This window comes from Stomoxys calcitrans, chromosome 2 (assembly GCF_963082655.1).
Source record: "Stomoxys calcitrans chromosome 2, idStoCalc2.1, whole genome shotgun sequence".
NCBI lineage: Eukaryota > Metazoa > Arthropoda > Insecta > Diptera > Muscidae > Stomoxys > Stomoxys calcitrans.
Genome location: NC_081553.1, coordinates 210,310,523 through 210,336,680, shown reverse-complemented (window position 1 = coordinate 210,336,680; position 26,158 = coordinate 210,310,523). Strand labels below are relative to the sequence as shown.

The 26,158-nt window shown below is 35.2% G+C and overlaps 1 protein-coding gene across 2 annotated transcripts in view; it reads left to right on the top strand.

The window, feature by feature from the left end:
* LOC106087206 (protein neuralized) overlaps positions 1-26,158 on the top strand; it is a 68,705-nt gene that overhangs the window by 22,600 nt on the left and 19,947 nt on the right. The window contains exon 1 of one of the 2 annotated variants that reach the window (XM_013252171.2): positions 11,016-11,689. The exons of the other annotated variant lie outside the window; for it this stretch is intronic. Within the exon in view, the coding sequence (XP_013107625.2) occupies positions 11,488-11,689 (202 nt within the window). The 5' untranslated portion in view covers positions 11,016-11,487. Of the gene's footprint in view, positions 1-11,015; positions 11,690-26,158 lie in introns of those variants that run through there. 2 annotated transcript variants of the gene reach the window in all.

Here is a 26,158-nt window from a genome sequence, read left to right as displayed (position 1 = left end):
CGCTAGTAGACGCACGGTCCTAAAATACAATTGAAAATAACCTCTCCGACCGGTTCAACATCAAACGATGTTTTGGACAGGGCGCAAGCTTATTGTTTGAACTTAATATCTAATTAAGTTAGGGTGTTTTTGTGTCGGCCCACAGATTCGTATTATATTTCCAAAGACCTTTCATTTGAATCCCATATTGTCCCGGTCAACCTACATGTCGGTTTTGGCGGCATTTTTCCTGGTTATTTTGAAGGGGTTGTTGGGATGAGCGGTCTACCACACGTGTTTCCTAGTTAAGAAACCAAATTTTCATTTTACGCCCGAACAACTATCAGCCCTTCTGGGACTTGTGCTCGAATTTTGACATCACATTCTTATTCTACTCTCAAATACCTTTAATTTGAGCACCATATTGTCCCGACTGATCTTCATGTGCGTTTGGGATGGTTTTTGAGTGGAGCGGTCCCCTAGGACTTCATCCCAAATTTGCGTATAGGTTTCGTATTCTACTTTCAAATACCTTTCATTTGAGTCCCATTTTGTCTCGATGGGTCGACTTTTCTTTTTTTGGTGGTGGTTGGGATAAGGGTAGGGTCCGCCCCTTTCCAATATCAAAAAATTATATATCCTATTATTCCTTGCAGACCATCATACATAATCTGCGAACTTTTCAAGAAAATCGGTTCAGCCGCTTTCGAGTCTATGCATAACAAAAAATCAGATAGACAGACTGACAAACAAACACACTCCGACGTTTATAAGTGAATATATATAACGGTTCCCTGATTTGATTTCTAAAGCCCCTAGAAGTTTTAGTTTTCCCCGATCGGGCAAATAGGCATAACCCCCATGTAAACAGATTCTCCAATTCTTGAGCTGCCAGCAGTGTCAATTTTTAACAGATTTGTCTTAATTTTGTTATGTGTTATACACATATGACGTTCAATATGCAGCCTGAGCGATTTGACTTCATGGGCACTTAGAAGCCTCAATTTTCGTCCGATTTGGCTGAAGTTTGGCACAAGAACTTCTGTTCTGACTCCCAGCATTCGTACCAAATATTTTCCCAATCGCTTTATTAACTAATATAACTCCTATTTAAACCGATCCCCGGATTTGACTTCTTGTGCACCTAAACGCCTCAATTTTCATCCCATTTGGTTGTTGGGGATTGCAAATGGGCCATATCGGTACATATTTGGATACAGCTCTCATATAAACCGAAAACCGATGCCCAGTTTTGAATTCTTTAGCGTCTAGAGGCCTCAATTTTCGCTCGATTTGGCTGAAATTTGGCCCAAGGACTTCCGTTCGAACTTCCAACATCTGATTCGAGTCTATAAACAGATATAGCCGACTCGAACCCAATTTGCCTGAAATTTGTCACAAAAACTTCTGTTATGAATTCCAGTATCGGTGCCATGTATAATCCGAATTGGTCTATATATTGATATAGGCCCTTAAATACAAATATTCTTGAGACTATAGAATCCGCAATCAATTCCGATTTAATTGCTTTAATTGCTTTCAATTACAAACTGAGTTAATAAGAGGAAACTTTTAGTGGAATCCAGCACGTTTTTACTTGTTTTATCATATATTAAAGCGATAGCTTACTCTGTTAATTACCATAAAATATCCTACACTCTTCATCATATTCATAGACTTATTCACTTTTTGCACTATGAAAGTGTGAGATAAATTTCGAAAAAAAAATTTAAATAAGAACGTGTCCTACAAATTGCTTGCCATAAATTAAAACTATAACGAACACATGCCATCCAATGCATATTCGCTTAATCGATAAACATAAATATTAAAATGACTATAAAAACAACTGTTCATAAAACTAGCTTCGATGTTGAAAAGGACAATGCTAAGGACTCGTCGACTCCTTCTTCAAAAGACAGGAGCAGATGTTTGATGGCAGATCTTGAGAGTTTTCATCAAGTTAAAGTCGAAGGCGAAGAGGGACATGGTGTACTCTCACTGTCTCTTAATATGCTTCCATTTTCTCTTACCTACACACTTACAGAATGTGACTGATTGTAGAAAGAGATAAGTCAAATACTGAGAGCCAACAACAGATTGTCGTTCTTACACACAAATACATGCATGCGCTCTCGCTCAACAAGATTGGCATCAAGACAACAACAAAAATCGAAAATCGAAAAGGTGCAATGCTGCCTGCCAAGATAGCGATAAGTGTGCCACGCATTAAACGGACCTTTAACGAATGCAAAAGGTTTTTGCTGGTAAAAGGATATCTGACAAGATGTTAAATTGTGCATATGCATGTATGTGAGAGTTTATGTGTGGGTAAGAACGCAAATATTTGAATGTGCATTTGCAAAGAAGGAAGCGGAAAACGGAAGTAAATTTTAATAAAAATGATTAAAAACTTAATAATGCAAAAGAATATGATAAATGACCGTTTCGATGCGTTATATCAATACATAAATATGTATGTGTGTGTGCAAATAAATTACCCACTGCTAGAATGCACTAATTTAAGTGGACATTTATAAAACATTTCTCAGAGTTCTTGTTATATATCCTATGGAGGAAATCCTATAAAGTCTAGAAATGGCATATGACTATTAAATCTAAAAGGTCTATATCAATCACAGACATCTCTAAGACTTTCTTGGCTTTCCATTTCCGATAGTAACGATAGGAAAAATAGCAATCGATATTCCAACAAGAAATAAAATATCGATAGTGCCATCGATATTTTGCCAGGTCTAGGTGGACCGCCGTGCCGTTCGGACTGCGACTGTCACCCTCTTTACGTTGTTAAATGCCCCCTCAATATCCAAGAAGGCAGCCATCGCGTACTCTTTCTTTTGAATGAGCGACTCGACTTCTTGTAGCATTGCATATAGGACTTCACGAAGCTACCTTTGAGATATGCATGCTGAGCCCCACTGAAGGTCCCCGGCGCCAGTCTACCCCTCACCTTAAGGTCTATCAGTATTTTGGGTTAAAACGATGACAGACAGATGGTCCTGTGTTTTATTTTTCCCGCCTTGGGTATAAAGACCATCCTGGTCTCTCTCCATGTTCTCGGCCGTTCCAGCCAAGACTGAGAAACTCCCAGAGATTCCTGCAGCATCGCCGGGAGGATTCCGCTTGGTCCAGCCGATTTAAATGGCTAGAATGTGCGACGCCCACAATATCTTCCCCTTAATATCACCGATAGGGTCTTCCATATATGCAGCTTCTGTGGATATTGGAATACCGCTAACCTCCTCCTGGCTAGTTGGAAAGTGCGTCTTCATCAGTAGTTCCACCATCTTCCAGTGTAATTTCCCCCTCAAAGAGTTTGGCGTGCTAGAATCCTTCTAGAACACTGCACAAGAACTAGACTTTGCTGAGCTGCAGTAGGAAGCCTTTCCAAATCCTGCCTTATCCGCCACCTTGCAATATGCCAGTCAGGGGATTGACATTTCCGGCGGGTTAGTATAAATATAAAAACAAAAATCTCATTTTTGTACATTGGGGAGTGAAGAAGCGTTCACACTCATTCGTTAGACATGGGATAAGTGCTTGCAGCTTTGACTTGACATGCAACCATTGTTATATTTTGAAATATACATATAAAACCATTTATTCAAATGAAGCATGTGAAGTTATTTTTAAGTAGCTCATCAAAGTCTTGGTCGATCAACCTTCTTAAGAATGAATACCTTATGTGATCAATCCTCTACCAAAAGACCAAGTATATAATTAAACTTTCTTTTTAAGCTTATAAACAAGTTAATTATTTATTTCAAGACATGTTATTGGGAATTCGTTTCCATTGTATGCAGATTACGTTTTGCTTTTTCTTTGTTTCAAACATATATTTTGATACCTCTGTAACAATTATTCGTTTGAATGTTTGCAATTATTGGCAAAACATTTCAATAAAAGTTAGTTATAACCAGTAGAGAAAGAAAAAAGGTAGACGTGGCGCGGGGGTGAGTGATGTGTGTGGACTTTTAAACTTCGACGTGATTGGCGGAATTCCCTGTGGGTTTGACACTTATTATTCCTCATGCAAAAGGGAATAAAAACTGTTCCGGTTAGTATTCGGTGTATCAGGAATACAAAATATGTTTGTGTAGTATTGGGAAATGAAAGAAGATGGGCATTGTGTGCGTGCGCTCACTTTACCTGCGATTGTTGAAAAAGTGAAATCATAAACGTCTCAACGACAAATCGAATGTACTAAACTCTTTAAGACAAATAATTCACAATGACTTATATTATCTTATACTTCAATAGCAAACTTAGAACTAAATGACAATTCACAATCTTAGCTTATAGATAATTCACAATAATATTTACAATTCAGTTAGAGCAATAATAAATGTCACAATTATTTACATTTAAACTTAAGTTAGGGACAAACGCAACTTTGTCCATGGCACCTTAGGTTTACGCAAAGTTTGAGGGTGTAACGCATAATACGATCGCCAAGCACTTTATAGCTTTCGAGAGGATTAAGTCGTTTGGTTAAGGCGGTTGATGGCTTCTTTGTATGCTTCTGTTGTTGCGACTTACCAGTCTTTTGCTGACTTCTGAGGCTTGGTGGAAGCCTTGGATCTTGGAGGCTGTTGCTTTTGTAGCCGAGATTGAATGGATTTGGTCGAAGTGTTGGATTACTTTTGTTGCACGGTGAATTTTCGTGGGCGCAACATAGTCTTGTGCTGAAATCCAAACATTCGACAAGTTCCGGCTGATTTACATTCCTCGATGGTTTGGCTCGTGCAAGGCAATTGCAACAATAACTATGTGCCGGTACAGCTACCCGTCTGCCTCATCATGACAAACTTTGGGTAATATCTCAGATTGGGCCCTTTTTTGACTTAGAAGAAAATAGAGAAATGTTAATGAGATGCGTTGAAGGTTTTCCTATGTCATTGCCCGGCTTTCGCGGCTAAAAGACACCGGTACTTAGGTGGGGACACAATACCAGACATGAATCCACTTAGGGGAGTTGTGTGGAAACTAATTAACGATTTTGTAAGTAGCACGGAATTCCTATCTTAAAATTTTTTCATTCGAGGTTATTTTTTAGTTTTTAGAGCGCACAACAAGCCGATTACTGGCTTAGGTGTATGTCCATAGTGGCATGAGCGGATTTATATCCGCACCCTATTTTCAACCTAACCTAGTGAGATGTCGGTGAAATGGTAAAATGGCAAATGCGAAATGAATATGAGATGATAAGATATTCTTTATTAGTTAGAGTAATGTACGACGAAACAAGAATATACATTACAATCCATTTAATGATATATTGTATTGGTCCAACAAGGGTATAAGATACAATTTTTGGATAGGTCGTGTAATGACCTTACATATGCAATTCTTGTGTTTCTCGCGAAATTACCACGATTAATGAGCCTTTCAAAAAGTGTCCGAGAGTTAAAGCTATTTGGGTCGTTCGGTCTCCAAAGACAGTAGAAATTGGACGCGAATTCAAGCCCACTTCGCTCCGCACAAGAACGGTAGCAAACTGTTTGAAGGTGAGAAAGTGAGCCCCAGCCAATCGTTTAAAGAGGTACTTGAAACTCTTGACGGATGACTCCTAACGTACACCCATATGAGGAGTATGAGGCGAGTATTTCTTAAATACGTCGCTTGCTGCTTCTTGGATGAAACTCTTGAAAACCCCAAGTAGCTTGCAAATGGCCCCCACGAAATGTCTGCCATTATCCGAAACTACCTTCCGAGGTAGGCCTGGCCTCCCAAGTAATTGAGAAAAAGCGGTTTCAAATGGCGAACATAAATGTACGGCCTTTGTGGAGAAACATACAAATATGTTGACATAGCCTTTAAGAGTAAGGAACAGCGTGGCGAGAAACTTTTAATGTCAAAAAGTCCGGAAAAATCGATGTTAGTGACTTGAAATGCCGGTGTTATTGTACATCTATCATGAAAAAACTCTATTTTGTGAATGTTAGTTCATCTTGGGTGAGGCTAATCCCTCAGATCTGCTGATTCACTTATAATTCTCAGGGTACCGTTTAAGTTGGGCTAACATTATGAGACTATTTCGTGAATGTTAGTTCATCTTGCGTGAGAATGGCAAAAAAATTGCTCGCGGTAATTATGGTAGAAACGGAATATGTAAGAAATTACTCTCAAAACTCGGAGGAGAAGAAGAAAAACTTTTCAGATGTCAGAGTCCTGAAAGGATTTCGGTTGAGCCATTCTGATGGTGGGTTTGTCAGCCAACAAATTACAGTTGAGATCCTGTAACCTTTAGTTCCGAGGTCACTGTGGTTTATCATGAACAGGGACATGTCGCCATGTCTTCCTGGGTAAGAGTTTATGTATCTTGGATGTGCGATTTGTATGTCACTAAGGTCCATGGTGGTTTTGTAAATTGGATTAATCCGTTTCGTCGTTTGCAGTAGGTTTCACGAGAGGCAGAGTTTACTCTGCCTGCTTAAGGACTGAGCTTAAGCCCTCTTGCGCTCGAACAGTGTGCCCTATAGAGAAACCTCCAAAACAAAATGTCGTCGATATACAGGGTGGCTGATGAATATTGCTACAATGATGAATATTGCTACATTTTTTTTTCGGTGTATGGAATACATTTTTCTTTTATTCATGTTAAATTAAATTATTAAATTAATTATTAAATTATTATTAATTAAATTAATTATTAAATTATTATTAATTAAATTAATTAATTAATTAATTAAATTAATTATTAAATTATTATTATTAAATAGAAAAAAAGTTATTACATTTTTTTTTGGTAGCGGCTTTCATCAGCCACCCTGTATGTCTCTTTTCTCAATGTTTCTGCAACATTGGGATATTAATTTTCAGAATCAGAACCGAGTTGAAAGAGCGTCCAAATCGCTCAAAACGGTGCACAGGTTAGACCGAGAGCAACCGTCTTCAACTCAAAATTATTTTCCAGTCTCTTGGGATCCGCTGATGAGCTTTGTCGATTGGATGTAGCCTAATGTGCATATACATCTTTTAAATGTCATCGCAGCAAACATTTCTATTCTCTGAAATCTACGCTCACTGATAAAAGGGGCCTCCTTTTTATGTCGAGTCCGAACGACGCGATAACACTTCGTAGCGAAGTTATAACATGGCAGGATACCTCTCAAATGTAGCCAACATTAATAAGGGGATAAGCATCGCTGAAAATTTTTTTTATGTTTATGCCGGGGTTTTAACCCAGGCGTCATGAGTGGACATGCTAATCACTGCGCCGCGGTGGCCTCTGTTTTCTGTCAGGTTTTATTTGGACAGAAAGTTTCCACTGAACTCAGAGCTATATCAACATCTGAACCCATATGGTCCATTTGCAATCTCTAGTGTTCTACATCACTAAGAAGTATCTGTGCAAAATGATCGTGATTTCCACAGACGGATGGTCGGACATAGAATATCAATACGATCAAGAATATACATACATACTTTATGAGGTGCTGTGGTGATGGGTATGAAAAGGAATGGGTTCCACCAGTTATTTAACCGTATGAATAAATAACGGGTCATTACCTTTTTTGAAAATTCGATCATACTTTGCATTGATTTAGAACGGGCTAAAGCAATTCACCATTCCATATTTCATCGAAATAAAATGAAAACTTCGACCTTTTAGGCTGGAAGTAAAATAGAGAGCTTGGTCTGCTAACAACTTACTATTCCAAATTTAAAAGAAATAGTATAAAAATATCCAATGCTTCAAGCAAGTAAAATAAGGAGATTTTTTTGATGTAATGGATTTTTATTTTCTTTCAATTTTCAAAATCAAAAAATTAAGGGAAATAAAATTTCTGTTGTCTTTGCTTTATCGTTTTAATTCCCCCCAAACATTGATTAATAGCTACTCTTGTAGACATTTACTTTCTAAAAATAAGATCCTCTAAATGTAATTAAATTTAAAAAGCCCACATCGAAGTTTGTATCCGATTTTATGGGAAAGCGGTATAGAATAAGAGGAAAAACAGCTATTTCATCTTGACGATACGACTAATTATACAATGTTGTCTTTTTCCTATTCCCAAGAAGTTCATCAACCACCAACTGAGAAGAAAAACATCCGAGATACCAAGGAAATATTCATGCTAAAACCTAAAACTAAAAATATCCATTTTGCACTCATGGCCAGAGTAGGTATTCCTCATGACAGTGCAGTGGTGCTATAGTTGGTGTATGTGTGTGGGTCTGATAATATTTGCAATTTATACAACAACTTTTTTCCCTGTGTGTATGAATGTAGCTGTTGTGCACGAGATGATCTAAAATGTGACCTGACATCTGCAAAATTCCTACAAAAACTATGGAACACCTTCGACTCATGCAGTGAGTGTACCAGTAAATAACAACAACATTTATCATTTTTATAAGGGAGGCAAATTGCTATCACAGATACATTCACTCATACACACTCATAGGCAAATACAACAACTCAATTTTTTTTTCTTTAAAATGAAGAGAGTACTACTCTCTCTTAATATAACTAGAGTTGCCAAGAGGTAGTGCGACAGAAAAAAGTAGATTTTAATTGCAATTTACCCAATAGTGGAAGGAGGAGCTTTTATTCATAAATAGAAGGGCAAAATGACTTTTTATACCCAGAAATATGGGTTAGGTTAGGTTAGAGTGGCAATCTATTTTCTAAACAGACTCAATTTTTAGTCAATTTGTAGAAAATAAAAAATAACTGTGAGTAACAACTGTTTTAACAAAAAAATTAATGCTTTCCCTTTTAAGCTATTTTTAATAAGAAATTCCCCTGAGTGTATGTCCAGAATTTCAAGCTAAATTTCAATATATGTATAGGATAGCTGACACAAAGTGTTCCAATCGATATGACAACTTATTTTTGAAAAAAAAATTTACGGTTCAAATAAAAGAATATCAGATTCCATTCAATTTTACTCGATATGACCACATTTTGCCTTGACCAGAGATGCCAACTTTTCAAACTAGATTTGGTGCTTTTGAGGACACAAAACGCCGAAAATATACCAGCTAGTTGCAAAGAAGCGCATTGTATTTCTTAGTTAGCCCTTTTAACTCTTTCTGTAGAATTAAAATTGATTTAAAAAGATCACAACTTTTCTGTCTCTTTTTGTTAGTAGTGTAGCAGGCTATTTCATTTAACAAACATTTTCCCACAAACATTCTATTAAGGAACAAGAAATACTTATTTCATATCAATGAGTAATCCAATTAAAGCTCTAGGCCAATGATCAGACCCCACTTCTTGCCGAGCCTAAACGGCGTCCTGTTAGGTTGGGTTGAAAAGAGGGTGCAGATATTAATCCGCCCATGCTGCTATGGATATACGCCTAAGCCAGTAATCGGCTTGTTGTGCGCTCTAACCTCTAAAAAGAAAATTTTAAGCTAGGAATTCCGTGCAACTTACAAAATCCTTTATTGTTTTCAATACCACTCCCCTAAGTTGGTTCATGTCTGGTATTGTGTCTCCACCTAAGTGCAGGTATCTGTTAGATGCGAAAGCCGGGAAATGACAAAGGAAATGCTCCAACGTCTCAACATCTTCCCCGTATGCCGTACACATGCTATCACTTGCCGCACCGATTTTACGTAAGTGAGCTCGCAGTCCTATGTGTCCTGTTATGATGCTAATAGCTATACTGACCTTCTTTAGCTTCCTTTCAGTAATAGCCTGGTCTTCCGACCGTTTCGCTGTTCCACAGGGTTGCATGCTAATTCATCGCCCACTCCCTTAACTCGGACTGCGTCGACCCGAAAGGCTTCGGGTTAACCAAGTTTATTGACGTCAGTCTTCTGGACTTCACCGCCAAATCGTCCTGCTTAACTCTCCATAGGAAAAGTCTTAAATGGCTGATTCCACACCGGCACGGGATAATTGTGAGTACCACACAGGTGGAGCTTTGAACTCCAATCTGTGTGGTGTTTCACATTATCAAGAAAAGTTTAACTGGGAGCTACGGACGCGTCCACAGGTTGCGGATAGTGGCATGCTACACGGAGTGCAGTCGTAGTATCGAATATTTCATTTCTAGTTTAACAGATATACCAATATGAGCTTGGTTGCACTTTGTATCAGCTACCCCTTACTACTAAAAAAGGTTATACAAAATTGGGAAAGTATAAGCCAAAGCAAAAGCTGAATGCTCAAACTGCATTAATGTGTATGTCCTATATCTTAAGGTGATTTTTGTTATGAGTTTAGTGTTTCAGGGTGGTAGCACTGGTTGTTAATTGTATCCAAAAGTAATTTGTGAAAGCGAAAATGGTTTAGTATACTGTTTTTAGTGCGTTGCGTTGAAAAATGCAATTCGGCAAACAAATCCCACAAAAGTAACGAGTAAAAGTTAAAGTATTTTCACCTCCCTGTATGTAGGAAGGTTATGTTAGATAGGTACAAGTGATAGTCTGCTATGTGCGGATAAATGGATTTTCCGTTGTTATAGCATAGTTATATTTTATTTTGGAAGACTAAAGCTTGTAGTGGGAAACATAATTATGACACTCGCCTCAACTTGCCTATTTTATCAACTGCCTAGTCGCTGTAAATGGTAATACTAAAAAAGTGCATTTATTTTCATCGCATGATACATTTAATAGTTAGGGTAACCCTATATAGCAACAATATTGAAAAGAGAGAATTTGATTTAAAAATAAGAGAATGAAATAAAAACAAAACAACATAACTTCAAACAGCTGCTTTTGCCAACCTACAAACGCACACAAGCACTCTACGAGAATAAATAAATAAATGAAAGAACGGCTGTGTGAAAGAGGGTCGCTTGCGTTTTCCATTGTGTGTCCTCCTATGTTTGTAGTATCTACCAAATATAAAATCATCTACCTAAGGTAACACACTCCTGTTATGTTTATGTTATAGCCTAAAAGAAACACACACCTACAGCAGCAGCAGTTGTTGGCTTGGTTCTTGATAATGTCAGTGTATGTGTGGTGTTTAAATTGTGCGATTCAGTTGAGGGTCGCTGGGTGTAAAATGTTTAGTTCAGTTACAATTTTCACGTCACAGCGTAAAGATCGAAGTATCTTTGGTTTGCGCGAGTTTTAGTTTTTAGTAGAGAGCTGTCTAAATTTTTCGGTCGGGTAAATTAGATGCTCATACTTAAGACTCAAGGGATTTTATATGTTTGCTACATGTGTTCGATTGACTCTTGGACACACATTGTTTGTTAGGGGTTATTTATAAATGCAATAATAATACAGCAAAACCATCACACGGATTTAATCCACAAGAAAACCCTTTAAGGATTACCAAAATAAAGCACAAAATTTTATATCTTTTTGATTAAAATTGTACACACACAGAAACATCAAAAACAACAAAATTTTCAAAAATGTATTAAGAAACTGTGCAAATTAAAAAAAGTGTTTTTTTTTATGAAAATAGTATAATTTGTTGTTAACACGGAACTAAACAACAAACCCTGTACTAAATCATTTAAAACAGTGCAGTGACACCCATTTGAATAAAGCATTCGCTAAAGTGGACTTATGGGTCTTACCGAAATGCCCGCTGGTTATATGACACAAAGCTCAGGCACTGGTGGTCAAGTCTTGGTCATGGATCATCATCATCATCACCATCATTTGCATGTGCAGCATCATAATATGGATCCTCACCATGAAAAGGATAAAATGAATTCAAAAAAGAAAATGCATCTGCTGAAAAAGATTAAAAAACGCTTTGGATTAGGTTAGTACCATGAAATTCTTCTTTAAACAGTGACATAAAGGACACCAATGGCAATTTTTTTTATAGTGTTTTAGAAACTTAATGAATTTTATTGGAACAATTGAGTTATTTATCTGAAATCGTTAAAAACTTTGACAATACTAAAACGGAACAAGTCTAAGATAGGATGGATTATTAAGAAAAGGCAGCAAATTGCTCACATATTAATGAGTGCATGTCCGATTTAAGTTTAAACTCAATGGTGAGGCACCTACGAAATCTCTTTAAGTAGAAGCGGGGATAAACGCCGCTGAAAAAATTGTCTGATCTTCTCGACAGTATTCGAACACCAGTTTTTACTCCCGTTGGTGGACATGCTGACCTCTGTTCCATGACCAACCATGGGATACTTTTTTCCTAACTCCAGCTGGAATTTTCTTTTGGTTATTTTTCTACCTATTCCGCGTTTATGGGTTAAAAAGTGATGTAACTTGCAATAATTCATATCCGTTTAGTGGTGTGGATGTCGGATATATCTATTCTGTGGATCGATGAAACAATCGAAAGAACGCATTCATTATTTGGGGGATGCGGATCATGACAACACAAAGCTAATACTTAGGGAAAGTCAGGATATCAGTACGGATTTTAATATCATTGCAAATTTTCCCCATGAACATTCCACTACGGAACAGAGGCAAACTTACCACATATCAATGAGGGCAGTCCGATTCAAGTTTAAGCTCAATGATAAGGCCCTCCTTTTTATAGCCGAGTCCGAACGGCGTGCCGCAGCGCGATACCTGTTTAGAGAGAAGTTTTACATGGCATAGTACCTCACAAATGTTGCCAGCATTAGGAGGGGAAAACCACCGCTGAGAATTTTTTCTGATGGTCTCACCAGGATTCGAAACCAGGCGTTCAGCGTCATAGGCGGACATGCTTCCTCTGCGCTACGGTGGCCTCTAATTTTAATATCATTACGGGACACAACACGACTACGGAAGCTTTTGTACAGAATAGGTGCGGCATGCGATGGCATGTGTTGAACATGCGAGAGTTGCGTATTATGACAAAAGATGGCTATTGCTAAGGCAAAGTCAGAGGGAGATCAGTATCATTATGGGGCACAAAAGGACTACGAAAGCTTTTGTGTAGAATAGGTGTGGCAAGCAATGGCATTTGTTGAACCTACGAGAGAGACACCAAGAAATTGGATGATTTCGGGTCATTCCCCGGCTTTCGAGGCTAACATATTCCAAATACTAGATGTTAATATGTTAACACATTGAACCGACTTAGGGGAATAGAATGAAAAACGATTTGGGATAAGGTAAAAAGCATGGTAATGCCATCGTGAAATTTCCGCGTAGGGCGTATTATAATCCGCACCCTCTTCTTAACCAGATGTTCTATAATTCTCTTTCACTCCATGTCCTTTCTGCTTCTTCATAGACCATAACTTCTGACATTCAGTCTATCAGCATGTTATTCATTCAGATAGTGAACTCTCACGATGGACACTATAACGGTCAAAACCACAAAATATTTGACACTTGATTCGCCAACTCATCGAAATCAGCTGATTCCATAAAGAGACAATAGCTGATTTAAAAATTTTAAAGAACGAATCGAGTGGCAAAAAGTTTGTAGTTTTGGCTGTAAGACTAAAGTGTAACGACAATATGGTGACTCTTCAAGTTAACAACATTTAACCTAATTTGTATTTGGTATTTACAACTGAATTAATGCAAAAACTCGAGATATATTGGATTTATTAAAACACTAGACATTAACCGATTTCTCCAGAGATATATGTACTATGTGTGTGAATAATTTCGCTACTACCTAATTTTTCTATAAATTGACAGTTTTGATTTTCATAAAAAAAACTCTCCTCCGTAGACCTGCTTTTAGTATAAATCTCTCATTCATTTATGAATTATTTAATTTAACTCTTGGGTATTTAAATATTGAAATCAAACTTCAAACTGTAACAATCGTTCGATTCAGATGTACAGATTGGCGCAAAACTCTACAATATCCACAAATTCGTTTAGACTACAAGAGTCAGCTGTTTTCTTGCGAGAGAGAGAGAGATATATGTCAAACCTAAATTATTAAACTCCTTTCCTCTCTCCTGATGGGGGTGACATCATTGAAAATTAAATGTATGTTTCAAAATACATAATCTAATTTATTGATCAATTTATTGTTCTTCCCTCTACATGATTAGTTTTTGTTAATTTATGAAAGCAACATAACCAACTTTAATCTTGTCTATTGTTTTTAATTCATTGAAGATGATTATATCTTATGCTACTCAGTGTGTGTGTGTGTGCATGCTTGCCTTTATTCCTCTCAGCTGCTCGCTGCTTTTTAGTATGGTCTAAAAAGATAACAACAATTACAAGAGGCTCCACAAAGATACATAATCAAAATGATGAGACGAATGGGGACGTGCGTGGAAAAATTAAATCACTCACGAATCGCACATCACATAAATAGAGGTGAATCAAATTATAAAGAAAAGTCTGTGGTGGCCACAAATTGTTGAATGAAAACCAAAACAGAGAAACACAAACAAAAACAACAATAATAAGAAAACCATAATAACACGAATACGAATAAAAGCCCGTATTGTATGGTGGTACATACTACATACAATAGATGGGAAATATAATGTGAGGCGGCGGCGTTCCATGCTTAAAGGCTTAAGACGTAGTTGCCAGCAACAACAACTACTGCTACAACAACAAGCCTAATAAACAATGACTGGTTTTTTCTTGTTGTAATGTTGAGTTTATCCACAGATAAATCTGAAATTGCAAGCAGAAGTAGAGTTTGTTTTAAAGCCCATGATGAGAGTACAAGCGCCAGAGAGTGAGAATAGAAGAAATTAGGTTTAAGGAAGGTATTCAGCTCAGACAATGTGTGCCTTTAGCTAGCTGACTGTAAGTTTCAGACATGTTTGGCTGTTTGGGGGGATGTGTTAGGAAGCTTTATACTCTTTTTATATCTTATGGCTGGATAAATATTTTCCCATCACCTTATTATGTGGTTGATTGTTATAGATGTTGTATGTCTGTATGCATGCTTGCGTGGTTTCTATGCTTCTGTTGCTGTAGTTAAGACGTTCAAGGTTCAAACGTGCTGTTTATGAATTGTTATGTATGTGAACTCCAAACTGGGAGTTTAGCCAATAGATGAAGGAAAACCAACAACAACAACTGAGATATTTCTCTCAATTATTTGCCATTAGGTCATGCTTCACTGCAGTTAACTGACATTCACTATGCCTATGGGGTTTTATACCTGGCTTGTGTATGACTGTTGGAAATTTTTTATTTTTGAATAAATTAACAAAAAATATTTTATAAGTTTAATTGACCTCATCGCGTGTAATGTGATTTCACAAATATATTATACAACTCTATTTACGGTGGTTTTCTTTTAAAATATTTGCTTAAACATATTTTCCTGTTATGCAAGGTACTTTTTTTTGTTCTCTGAATAGTTGTGAAAAACTCAAAAAATAAAATCATAATTTGTCTAAAATTATATACAGTAAATTTTCTGTACCAACACAATCCTTTCTTCATATTACACTAGGATAAATTGTGTATAATTTCTATTAAAAAAAAGAACCATGGCGCAGAGGTTACCGTTTTCACCAACGGCTGGGTGGGTTCAAATCCCGGCTTGAACATCAGAAAATTTTTCGGCGGTGGTTATCCCCTTACTAATGCAAGCTACATTTGTTGCCATGTTAAAACTTCTCTACCAAGTGGTGTCGCTATGCGGCATGCCGTTCGGACCAGTGTTGCCTTTTTTGGTAGGTTCCTACCAAAATTGGTAGGTTTTTATTCTCTTGGTAGGTTGGTAGGCTGAACTAAATTTTTGGTAGGTTTTTCCAATGTGTAAATACCAAGTTAATTACTAAAAAAATTGCCGTTTCTGTTTATTCATTAAGAGACCATGAATGTCGTGGCGCCTAATACTATTACAAAGTTCTGATATAGACTGTAACGAGTTACATGGTATCTCTTCCAAATTTCGTAAATTCTGGGTACGAAATCCGGCTTTTATGCGTTCAATGTCTTCAATCGGAAAATAGGCCCATATGTCAGCTAAATACAAATATGGTCAAATCTCGTCCATACTCAGATGTTGAGTGGTCCATGCAACTCACCGTTAACGGCTTAAATGTGAAGCATATGCACTTTTTTTTTGGCTCAAGACGTTACATCGGGAGATCTCTTTACTCATACTCAGCACAGTTTTTCATTGAAATCGGGGCAAAAATATGACTTTTGTGAACTCAGGAATTCTTATTAGGAAATCGGTATAAAGGTTGCTATATCAAGATACCATGTTTGAGCTATAGTTTGTACAATGATTTTAACAGATTTTAGTATTTGTACTTTGTAGGATTGAAAATGCATAATTAGGTGGAAATGGAATGACAAAATGGTCAACTTTTCAGTGGTGGGTTTAAAACCGTATTTTTGGCTTGCATAACAGGTGGAAGATTTTTATAAGGTTTGGTAGGATTTTTCTTAAATTTAGGTAGGAAATAATTTTCTTGAGTGGCAACAAAAGGAGGCCCCTTTTTATTGAGCTTAAACTTTAATCGGACTGCACTCATTGATATGAGAGAAGTATCGCCTGTTCCTTAGTGGAACTTTCATGGGAAATTTAGTTTAGGAGTATTTTCATTTAAAGTAATTTATCTAAAAATATCATACTAATTTTGCAAACATTTTTTATTTAAAAAAATCACCATTAATCGATCATTGACATGAAAAACAATGTTGCCCACTTTAACATTTGCCATAAGTATTAGTATAAATTAGCTAACTCAAAAATTGCTTAGAATCAATTAAATTATCAAATGACAGAAATGTGGGCTGGTACTTTCGTTGATATTTACATATACTAAATTCTTATACCTATCCGTAATACGAGTATAAAGCTACAAATTGTATCAAATTAAGGCCACTTTGTATTAAAGAAAAATTCAAAAGGTCTTTGCATAAAAACAACCTCAATTATCAAACAAATGCTATTGTTTCTAATCTTGAGTTATAAATACATAAATTATGTGCTAAATCATTGGATTGGATGACAAATTTATCACATGTATAGTCAAAAACAATAAATTAAATAAATAACTAATGTATCTCGAGTTAAATGTTATTGTTTTATTGTATTATTTGTTGGCCTTTTATACTCAACAACAATGTAAAGCCTAAAAGTGAGTTTTTTTTTATAGTTTTATGTTGTTTATTTATAAAAGGTTAGAAATTTGCCCCTTAATGGAGTGTTCACGGGCTAAATTTGCAATTTACATTTATATAAGATATATATATTAAGTCAATTGATATAGTAAACCCGTTTTAATTATATTTTTAGGGATTTTTTATGTTTTATAATTATGAAAAGCATACCAAATTAGCTTGATTAGCCGTTTTGCTATATGTTTAAAGTGTCATTAAAGTTATTTCTCTTTCTTTTATGTCAACTGCCTTACCCCTATATAAATCTTTTATAAAATACATATATTTTCATTATTATTAATATGTACATACATACATATATAATACATATATTTTCAATATATATGATATGTAAAGGGATATTTCGCGTACTTTAACATGTAGTCATAACTTCTATCCTTCCACATTTCAGCCTTCTATATTCTCACTTAATATGGGAGGGATCTTTCCATTTTATTTTCTTTATAATGTGGCATTGCTAACAACATGTATGTGCGCTGCTAATCTCTTTGAACTCCATCATTCTCTTTTAAGCCAAACCGATCTTCGATCTCCTGGTGTAAGTTCATACATAGTATCTGTGTATGTATGAACGTTTGTTAGCAGCTTGACTCCACTCTCTTCATTTATTTATTTTTTTTTTGTTTGCGCCATTTAAAATTGTTTTAACTTCTCACGGTTTACTTTTAACCCATTCTGTTATGTTTGTTGTTGTTATTATTGCCTTATTGTGGGGCTTTTATATTAGTTGGTTTGTTTATTTGCCCAAAAGAGTTTTTTTTGATATACCTCCTTATACTTATGGCTAAATAAAAAAAAACAGAAACAAAGAAAAGCCAATAATCAAATGTCAATAAGAAAGCATAAAAGAACTTCTTTTCACATAAACACCTACGAATATCGCAAAAATATTTCTGGTTTAATTATCAGCAGAGTTTATTAATAACATATTAGCGGGCAATTTCTTTATCATTTCAAAAGTTGTTATCACAAACAAACTTAATAAGAACTTTGCCTGTGTTTTGCTTTACAGCTGGGGGGTAATTAAGAAAATGTGTTTGCATGCAGAACAAACAATCATTTTGGAGACAGCTGGTTAAATTTGCATATATTTATGTAGTAATTATTTTCAATAAAAATGTTTAAGGTTATCATGGCTTTTTTAAACAAGAACAGTGTCATAAACCGCTTTAACATTTTTGATATAATGATAGAAGTACCTATGAATCATTTATTTGAATTCTGTGGTAATTTAGACATATGAAAGAGTTGAGAAGTATTTATTTGTTCTCTGAGATCAAAGTCAAATGAGAGAAGAGCAGTCAATGTTATATGTGCCGTTATTTTTTTTTGTTTTTACAATAGTCATGGTGCAACTACGCAGCAGTAGAAATGAAAAGAAAATAAAAAATCCATTCAAATAGAAAAAAAAATTGATTGCAAACTGGAAACAAACAAATGCTATATTTATAAATAAGTGCCTCAAAGATATGTATACGATTGTATTCACAAAACTGAATGAAGCCTTAAAATGGGGTTGTTTGACAGTCAATAAAGGAAATCTGTAAAATAAATCGATTTAAAAGATGGCAGTAAGCTTTGTGAATACCGGTGATAGAAAAATTTGACGCAACTAACCACGATATTTAACCTCCCCATACCACTAAGGGCATAAACATAAATGTGGTATTAGATGATATGCCATTCTCCTATATATTTTCAAATGAAACAACTTTGGGATACGTATCAAAAATTTAATACGAAAATCGGGTTTTGGAAAAAATATGCCTTTTTTTCAATTCAAGCGAACTCTTTTTTTTTTATGTGTATGTGTCAACATGTAGACATATCTGAATAAAAAAAAAAGTACCACACATAAGAAAATACATGGCGATTAGAAGCCGCTCTATTCGTATTTGACTTACATAAAGAAAGACGTGTGGATACAGAAAGTGACAAGTCATAATACAAATACATATCGTGTAATAGCACCTTAAGTCAGTAAGCACTCTAATTGCAAATTTGCCCAAGAACATTCCATTAAGGAACAGCAGCAAACTTCTCGCATTTCAATGAGTGAAGTCCGATTCATGTTTAAGCTCAATGATAAGGGGCCTCCTTTTTATATCCGAGTCTGAACGGCGTGTTGCAGTGCGGTTTTTATATGGCATAGTAGCTCACAAATGTCGTCAGCATAAGGAGGGGAAAACTACAGTTGAAAATTTGTTCTGATGGTCTCGCCATGACTTGAACCCAGGCATTCAGCGTCATAGGCGGGCATGCAGGGAGAGCGCTCTAACTACCTAAAAGTATTCTCGAAAATTATACATCAGGAACTCCTCACGTTATCCCTAATCATTTTACATTCTATACTCATAACATGGTTTATGTCTGTTATCATATCGACACCAAAATGACGAGGTCTGTTAGCCGCGAAGCTCAAACATCTTGTCGCCTTTTCCACGCTCCACGCACACACTGTCAAATTCCGCACCTCATAAGTGCCCCAGTAGTCCTCAGTTGGGATTAGGGGGTACATTTATTTGTATTTTTGGATTATCCGATTAATCGTTTATTTGAAAATTCAGTTTTAATGATTAATCGAAAAAGACTAAAAGGGGTTGTGGATCAACCGATTAATCGATATTAAATTCGATATATAATTTAATATATTTGAGGTATTAACCTTTCAGATTTGAGATTTTATCCTTCAAATATTTCTCATATATGTACATATATGGATTTGATTTGGCAAATGAATCCGGTGCAAAAAATTGTCAACCCAATGAATGAAATTTTTCACGAGTAAAGGATGGTACTATATTTGTTTTCACAGTTGAAACACACATTTTTCACGGTTACTTTTGTGAAGCACTACAAAAATCTTAATGAAAACATAATACTTTTATGAAGATTTTTTCATAAGTAATGAGGGAATGTCCCACTGAATGAAATCAGCAAGTTTTTTTCCTTCAAAATCTATTATCTAAAAAAAGTAATCACGAAATAATGTCGTGAAAAACGAACAAAGAACCAGCCATAAGGTCCAAATGGACCTTATGAGCAATGAAAGTGATTTAGCAATTTTTAAATCGACTGCGGTATTTTTTTTTTTTTGCTTTTAAACATAAAATTATTTTTACAAAACATGTGTTAAATATATTGTTATAATGTGTTAAATATAAAGTTAGTTAATTTAATTGGGTTTTTAATAGTTTTTATGTTGACCCATTTCCTACTTCTTCTCTCTTGAGATGGCTCTTATGAAAGAAACAAAAGAAAACGGCAGATTTCTAATTGTTGCACCTAGAAGCAATTTTTCGGGAGAGGAATCTCCTGTCTTTGGTTTTAACTATTCGTGCCAAAGAATATAAAATTTAATTAAAATACCTTTATTCCTGCAAAATTGTTTTTCAATAATTTTTATTGTTTTATGAAATGATGTTGATATGTCAAAATGGAAACCGGTATTTGTATAATTAAGAAAGGTTAAAGTCAAAAGTTTTAAGGTAATTCATAGGCTCAACAACGTAAAAGTGAAACTTAGGCAGATGTTTTTAGCTAAGGCAAAATATATGTACACATACCTACAACAAGAACTTACAAACACATGACTACATTGGTATTTAAGTAAAACCACAACTAATTTAGTTTTTAACATTCAAAATGATACTCCAGGGTCAATCAATGGCAACTCGAGCTTGTGTCTTTCACTATAAAAATCCTCTAAGGTGATTTTATACATTATGGTCCGCTATTATAGATAATTGTGATTGCAAGACAGCATGTGCAGCTGCCGGCCTTCCGTCATGCCTGCTTACTGACTCTAAGCTAGAACTTAATAGCATAATTTTGTACGCTGAAGCCTAGATCTATTTTAACTATACATCCATCCATCCTATATGGATTTTATGCTTAAGGAAACACTCATGTTTAGCATTTACCAACGCAGTCGACTAAGCTGCATGTTGCTATACTGTTTGTGCCTGGTGGTTGATGTCCAGCAATGCAATGATAATGTTGTTGTAGTTTACGCACACGTTTTACTTTTCAATTTTTCCGAAAATTATTGAAATTCCTTTAAGACAGAAAAACTTGCCCGCACAAAAATATACATACATAGCTACATACAAATACATGGTTACTTATAAGATCAATGTGTAAAGTACTCGCATTTTGTGCCTGTTGTTATTCATTGTATCTAGATAGATATGTATGTATGCATAAGGTACCTATTGCCATATATAGTTGTATATATGTATTTCTCACCTGCATTTTGAACAGGTATACATATAAATGCAGCTGTTTCCAATAAAATACCCCTTAATTTTCTTGAAGAATTTGTTCATATTCCCTCTAAAGAAGAAAAAACAAAAAGACAACTACCATCCACCGAATATAACCATCCGCAAACGAAAACGTGTTACATTTGTTTCTTTTATCTTTGGCTTACCGAAAATTGTATATTTTTTCTATAGTATCATGGCATTTACTACTTGCTTTCAATGTAATGGAAGTTTTGCAATCATTTGTTTATAGGCTATAGAAAGATAAAATGTTGTCTTTACATTATGTAGTTTGTGATAGTGATAAGAAAGAAACACCATGTTGTAGTATGAGAAAATTTTTTACAACCCGCTGAATATATAATTTGAATACAATAGAATGGTTTGTAAACCTTTTTTTAGTTATCTTAACATTTGATATAACAGATAGTTAGGTTTAAGTGATAAGATTTTTAGTAATTGGAAGTTCTAATGCCAAAAGAATATACTAAACGGTTAATACATAACCAAAGTCGGTATTTTTTCGTCTAAAGCCACATTTAATATCATATGCCATGTGTTGAACTCATGAACACATGGGTATAAGTCAATACCAAGATCAAATTCAATGATACTTAAAATGTTGCGTACAGCGTAAAAAGTAAAAACCATGCAATCGATGTTGATAGTTAGGTTTAAGTTATAAGGTTTTTTAGTAATTGTAAGTTCTAATGTCAAAAGAATATACTAAACGGTTAATACATAACCTAATTCGGCATTTTTCGTCTTTGAGATTTGTTCCGTCTAAAGCCATCTTTAATATCATATGGCATGTGTTGAACCCATGAACATATGGGTATAAGCAAGATATATTCAAGGGTATACGTCAATACCAAGATCAAATTCAATTGTTGATACATAAAATGTTGCGTACAGCGTAGCTTTGATGGCAACAAAGTAAAAACGAGCAATCGATGTTGACAACTATAACATTATAATACTCAACTACTAGATCTGCCTCGGTTACGGCTAAAAGAAAACAAATGGCTGCAGTAGCTAAGTAGCCATATTGGTTAAAATCTTATTTTATTTCATCATATAAATACAACACCTACGTTGTCTAGGTAAGGTTGGGAAAATAAAGATTATCCAGTCAATCATTTAACATACATGACACCTTTCAACTTAAGGATACAATTGAAAAATTTGCCAACGAGGGAAAGCAATTTTCATGGTTTCTTTAGTTATTTTATTTACATTTTTAAAAATTCTATAGGTCATGGAGAACTTCAAAGTTCCAAGTCTAATAAAGCGGCAATCATTAGACAAAAGCCTTCAAAAGCAATTGTCATTATTACAAAGTACCACATATTGTATTGGCTACTTTTCTTCAATGCATGCAGTGCTTCACATTAACATCCCTATAACATCTTTCACATCATCTTAACATGAAACGTGGGAATTTTTCAATTCCATCTTTAGTTCATGGCTGGCTGGCTGGATGGCTGGCGCAGCAAGCAAGGAATCCACAGCAAAACCCAAGATGAACAAAAACTCCTCTTCCACCACTACAAACAATAATCATTGACGAAGATTGCTGCATTGCAGGCCCAAACATATTTTCTTTTTTTTTTTGCAAATTGCATTTGTTGTTATTTTGTGTTGTCGTCATTGTCGATATCGTCATATAGTCAGTCACTCAGTTTGTCCGTTTTACAAATGCTATTGCTTGGAGTTGTTTTTTCAATCGTTTTGGCAGATTTCTTAAAAAAAGTTTGTATTTCAATTTCAAACTAACAACCGTTTCACGATATCTTTTTTTTCGAAAAGGTTTTCAGAGTTTGTGCGCTGTGCTGTTAAGTATGCATGTGTCTTTTTTTTGTTATTTTGAGCGTGGGAATTTCATTTTCGGTTACAAGTCTGCTTGCTTGTTCATTCAGCACTTGTGATCTGTGGCGCACAAAACTGTAAATCAGGTTTTGTTATTTTGCTATTTGTGTTTTTGGATTTGAGGATCTTATAATTTTTTTGCTAACTTAACACGGAATCATTAAACTTCAATAAAATTTTGCATGCTGTTGTGGTGGTGGTGGGAGAGGACAATGACATTATTATAAAAATCTAGTTTTTTTTTAAGTTTCTGAATAAATAATAAGAAAGTGTTTTTCAAGATAGAAATAGTCATAAATAAGAAACATTATTTTAATAAATACCAAAAAGTTAAATCTCAGCTGATGTAAGGGACGTTCACACTGTGGACATATTACACTTAAAGAACATATCGAGCCTTACCAGCCAAAGAGGAAATTACTTTGGGTGGTCGTTCGTAGGTTCACATTTTAGTACATGCGTTTCGTATAGTAAGCACGATAATTTTGAAAGTTTAGGAATTGCTCAATTGGGAAACTTTCCTTGTCAGAGAACAAAATGTTCAAAAATTCTCCACCATCGTACAAGCGCAGCAACTCCTTTGCTCTGTCGATTCGAACTCTTTTCGCTTTGGTGTAAGATCGTGTGCCTCTTGAAACTTGTAAGATTTTGTCTTGCATCCTTTCGCGGAATATATTCAGATCCATTTCATCATTACAATTATAATGATTTATGGTGCAATAAACAAACATCTTGTTCACTTTGAGGTGTTTGAGTTCACCTTTGATAGTGTTTGAGTTCACCATTGATAGTGTTTGTGTTCACCATTGATAGGCTTTGATTTTACAGCCAAATATAACGCAATCACGCTATTACGCTTAAACTTTATAACAAATGACTTTCTTTTTAAATAAACTCAGAAGCAAATGTTTTTGTTGGCTTGAATACAATGAGCTGCCAATAAAACACATATCATGTAGCTGTAATTTTTGTTTTTTTTTTTGTGAACTTCGTAACACTTTTAGTCAGCTAAGCTGCATTTGTATTTGCATAAGAGCACATATATAGTTTGTTTTAGCTGACTATTAAAATACATATCCTATTTCGTTTAATTTTGCTCAATATTTTACTGATTACAATAGCCAACGTGTTGCCTACGCACCAAAAAAATTACAACTTTGAGACGCCCTTCGCCTCAAGAGTAGGGAAACTTGGGCATCATTTTTAACTGTTTACCTCTTACAAAAGCGCTTTTTTAAGTAAAATACAACAACTGTAATTAGTATCATTGTATGATAGACTTTCATTAACCCCTTCTCTATTTTAAAAGACATACATTTTTACCCCTTTTAAGTACTTCCCTCACCAATAATGAAATTCAATCTCTTGTATTTATGACATTCTAAAGTCTATGTAATACCTGCTGGTTAGCTTCTTAATGCGCCTCAATGAATACACTTCCTTTTTGTCTTCAACACCCCATACACACTTCCATTCATCTTTGAAGTCCAAGGAAGCCATAAATGAGAAAAAACAAGTTGCTGTAACGCATAATACCACAATTTCCTTTAAAAGATGTTTTAACAAAAAATACCTACCACAAAATGAAGTAAAAACTAAAACTTCGTTTAATTTAATAAAACAACAAAACAAGAGTCCAAAGAAAACAAGGAGACGAAGCAAAAAAAAAGTACAAACACTTCCGTTTTGTGTTTGTGGTTAGATGCTTGCTTGCTGTCTGTCCACTTGATTTAAAAGCACCACAATGATTTTCCTTTTTTGCAAAAACATATAATCAGAACAAAACAACATCACATAGTAAAATGCATCCAACAAACAGTATTACAAAATGAATGAATGAATGTTTTTTCATTTGAAACTGAGTTTGTGCATGTTGGGAAATTACAATGGATCGGTCATTCTGCTGTTGCAAAAGTTGATTCAACTTTAAATAGCAGAATACATGTGCACATATGTATGTGTGCATTTCCAGAGCAACAGCCGCAACAGCAACAAGCGTAATTTGATAACCCACACCATATTATAAAAAATGAAGAAGAATCCAAGTTTGATAATACATACTACTACTAAGCAGTAGTTATGACAGAGAGAAAAAAAACCCTAACAAATGGGCGACTTTAATGATGGGTCGCTTGCTAGCTTGTTGGGTTCTTGGTTATAAAATTAAAACCATTTCTTTATTATGTTGTTTACCGCAAATTCTTAATTACCCATATACTTAAAGAAGAGGAGGCCAACTACAACACAAAAGCGTAAGGGTCATTTGAGGTGATATTCGTATTTTGTTTTGGCTTTTCTCCTTTGAAAAAACGCTAAACCACATACATCTACTTATATATACTTATATTTCCTCTTTGATGTGTAGTAGTAGTAAGTGGGAGCATGGGTACACAAGGGCTGTCCCCTCATAGGCATAAGTGTGCTTTAAGTAGTTTTGGTTGATACAGCATCATTCATTGTAAGTCTTTGGATCACCCCCCCCCCCCCAATTTCATTAACATCGTATTAGGCTCGTACATACTCATACTCACTCAATTTCAATATACTCTCATACAATGCTGATAATATCAAAATTTGTAAAGCAAATTGAGTGCTGTGGCTTAATTACAAACAATAGCTTTATATGGTTATTACATATCTACATAATGAGCCTGTACGTTTTTTTATTTAAGTGTTTATTGTTAACAATGACATTTGGATTGTTTGAACTTAATTATAATAATAAATGTTTGACGATTTCTATATAAAATTGAGTTATCACTTTCTTAAGATGCTTCCACTTAAATAACAGTTATCTTGTTTCAGAGCTGATTTTTTCTCCCAATGTGAAAGAGAGAGAGAGAGAGAGATTGTCCAAAGTTATGGTTGCCATATTATTTAGATATTGATTCAAAGCAATTAGCTAGGGAGAAATTACAAAGCTGATACTAAATAAATAGATTAAATTAGGTTAGGTTTTAGACATTGTAGTCGATTGTGATACCATAGAAACCAGGGAAGGAGGATGTTTGCACTTTCACACTGATCATTTAAACCAGTATTATGGCTAAACCATC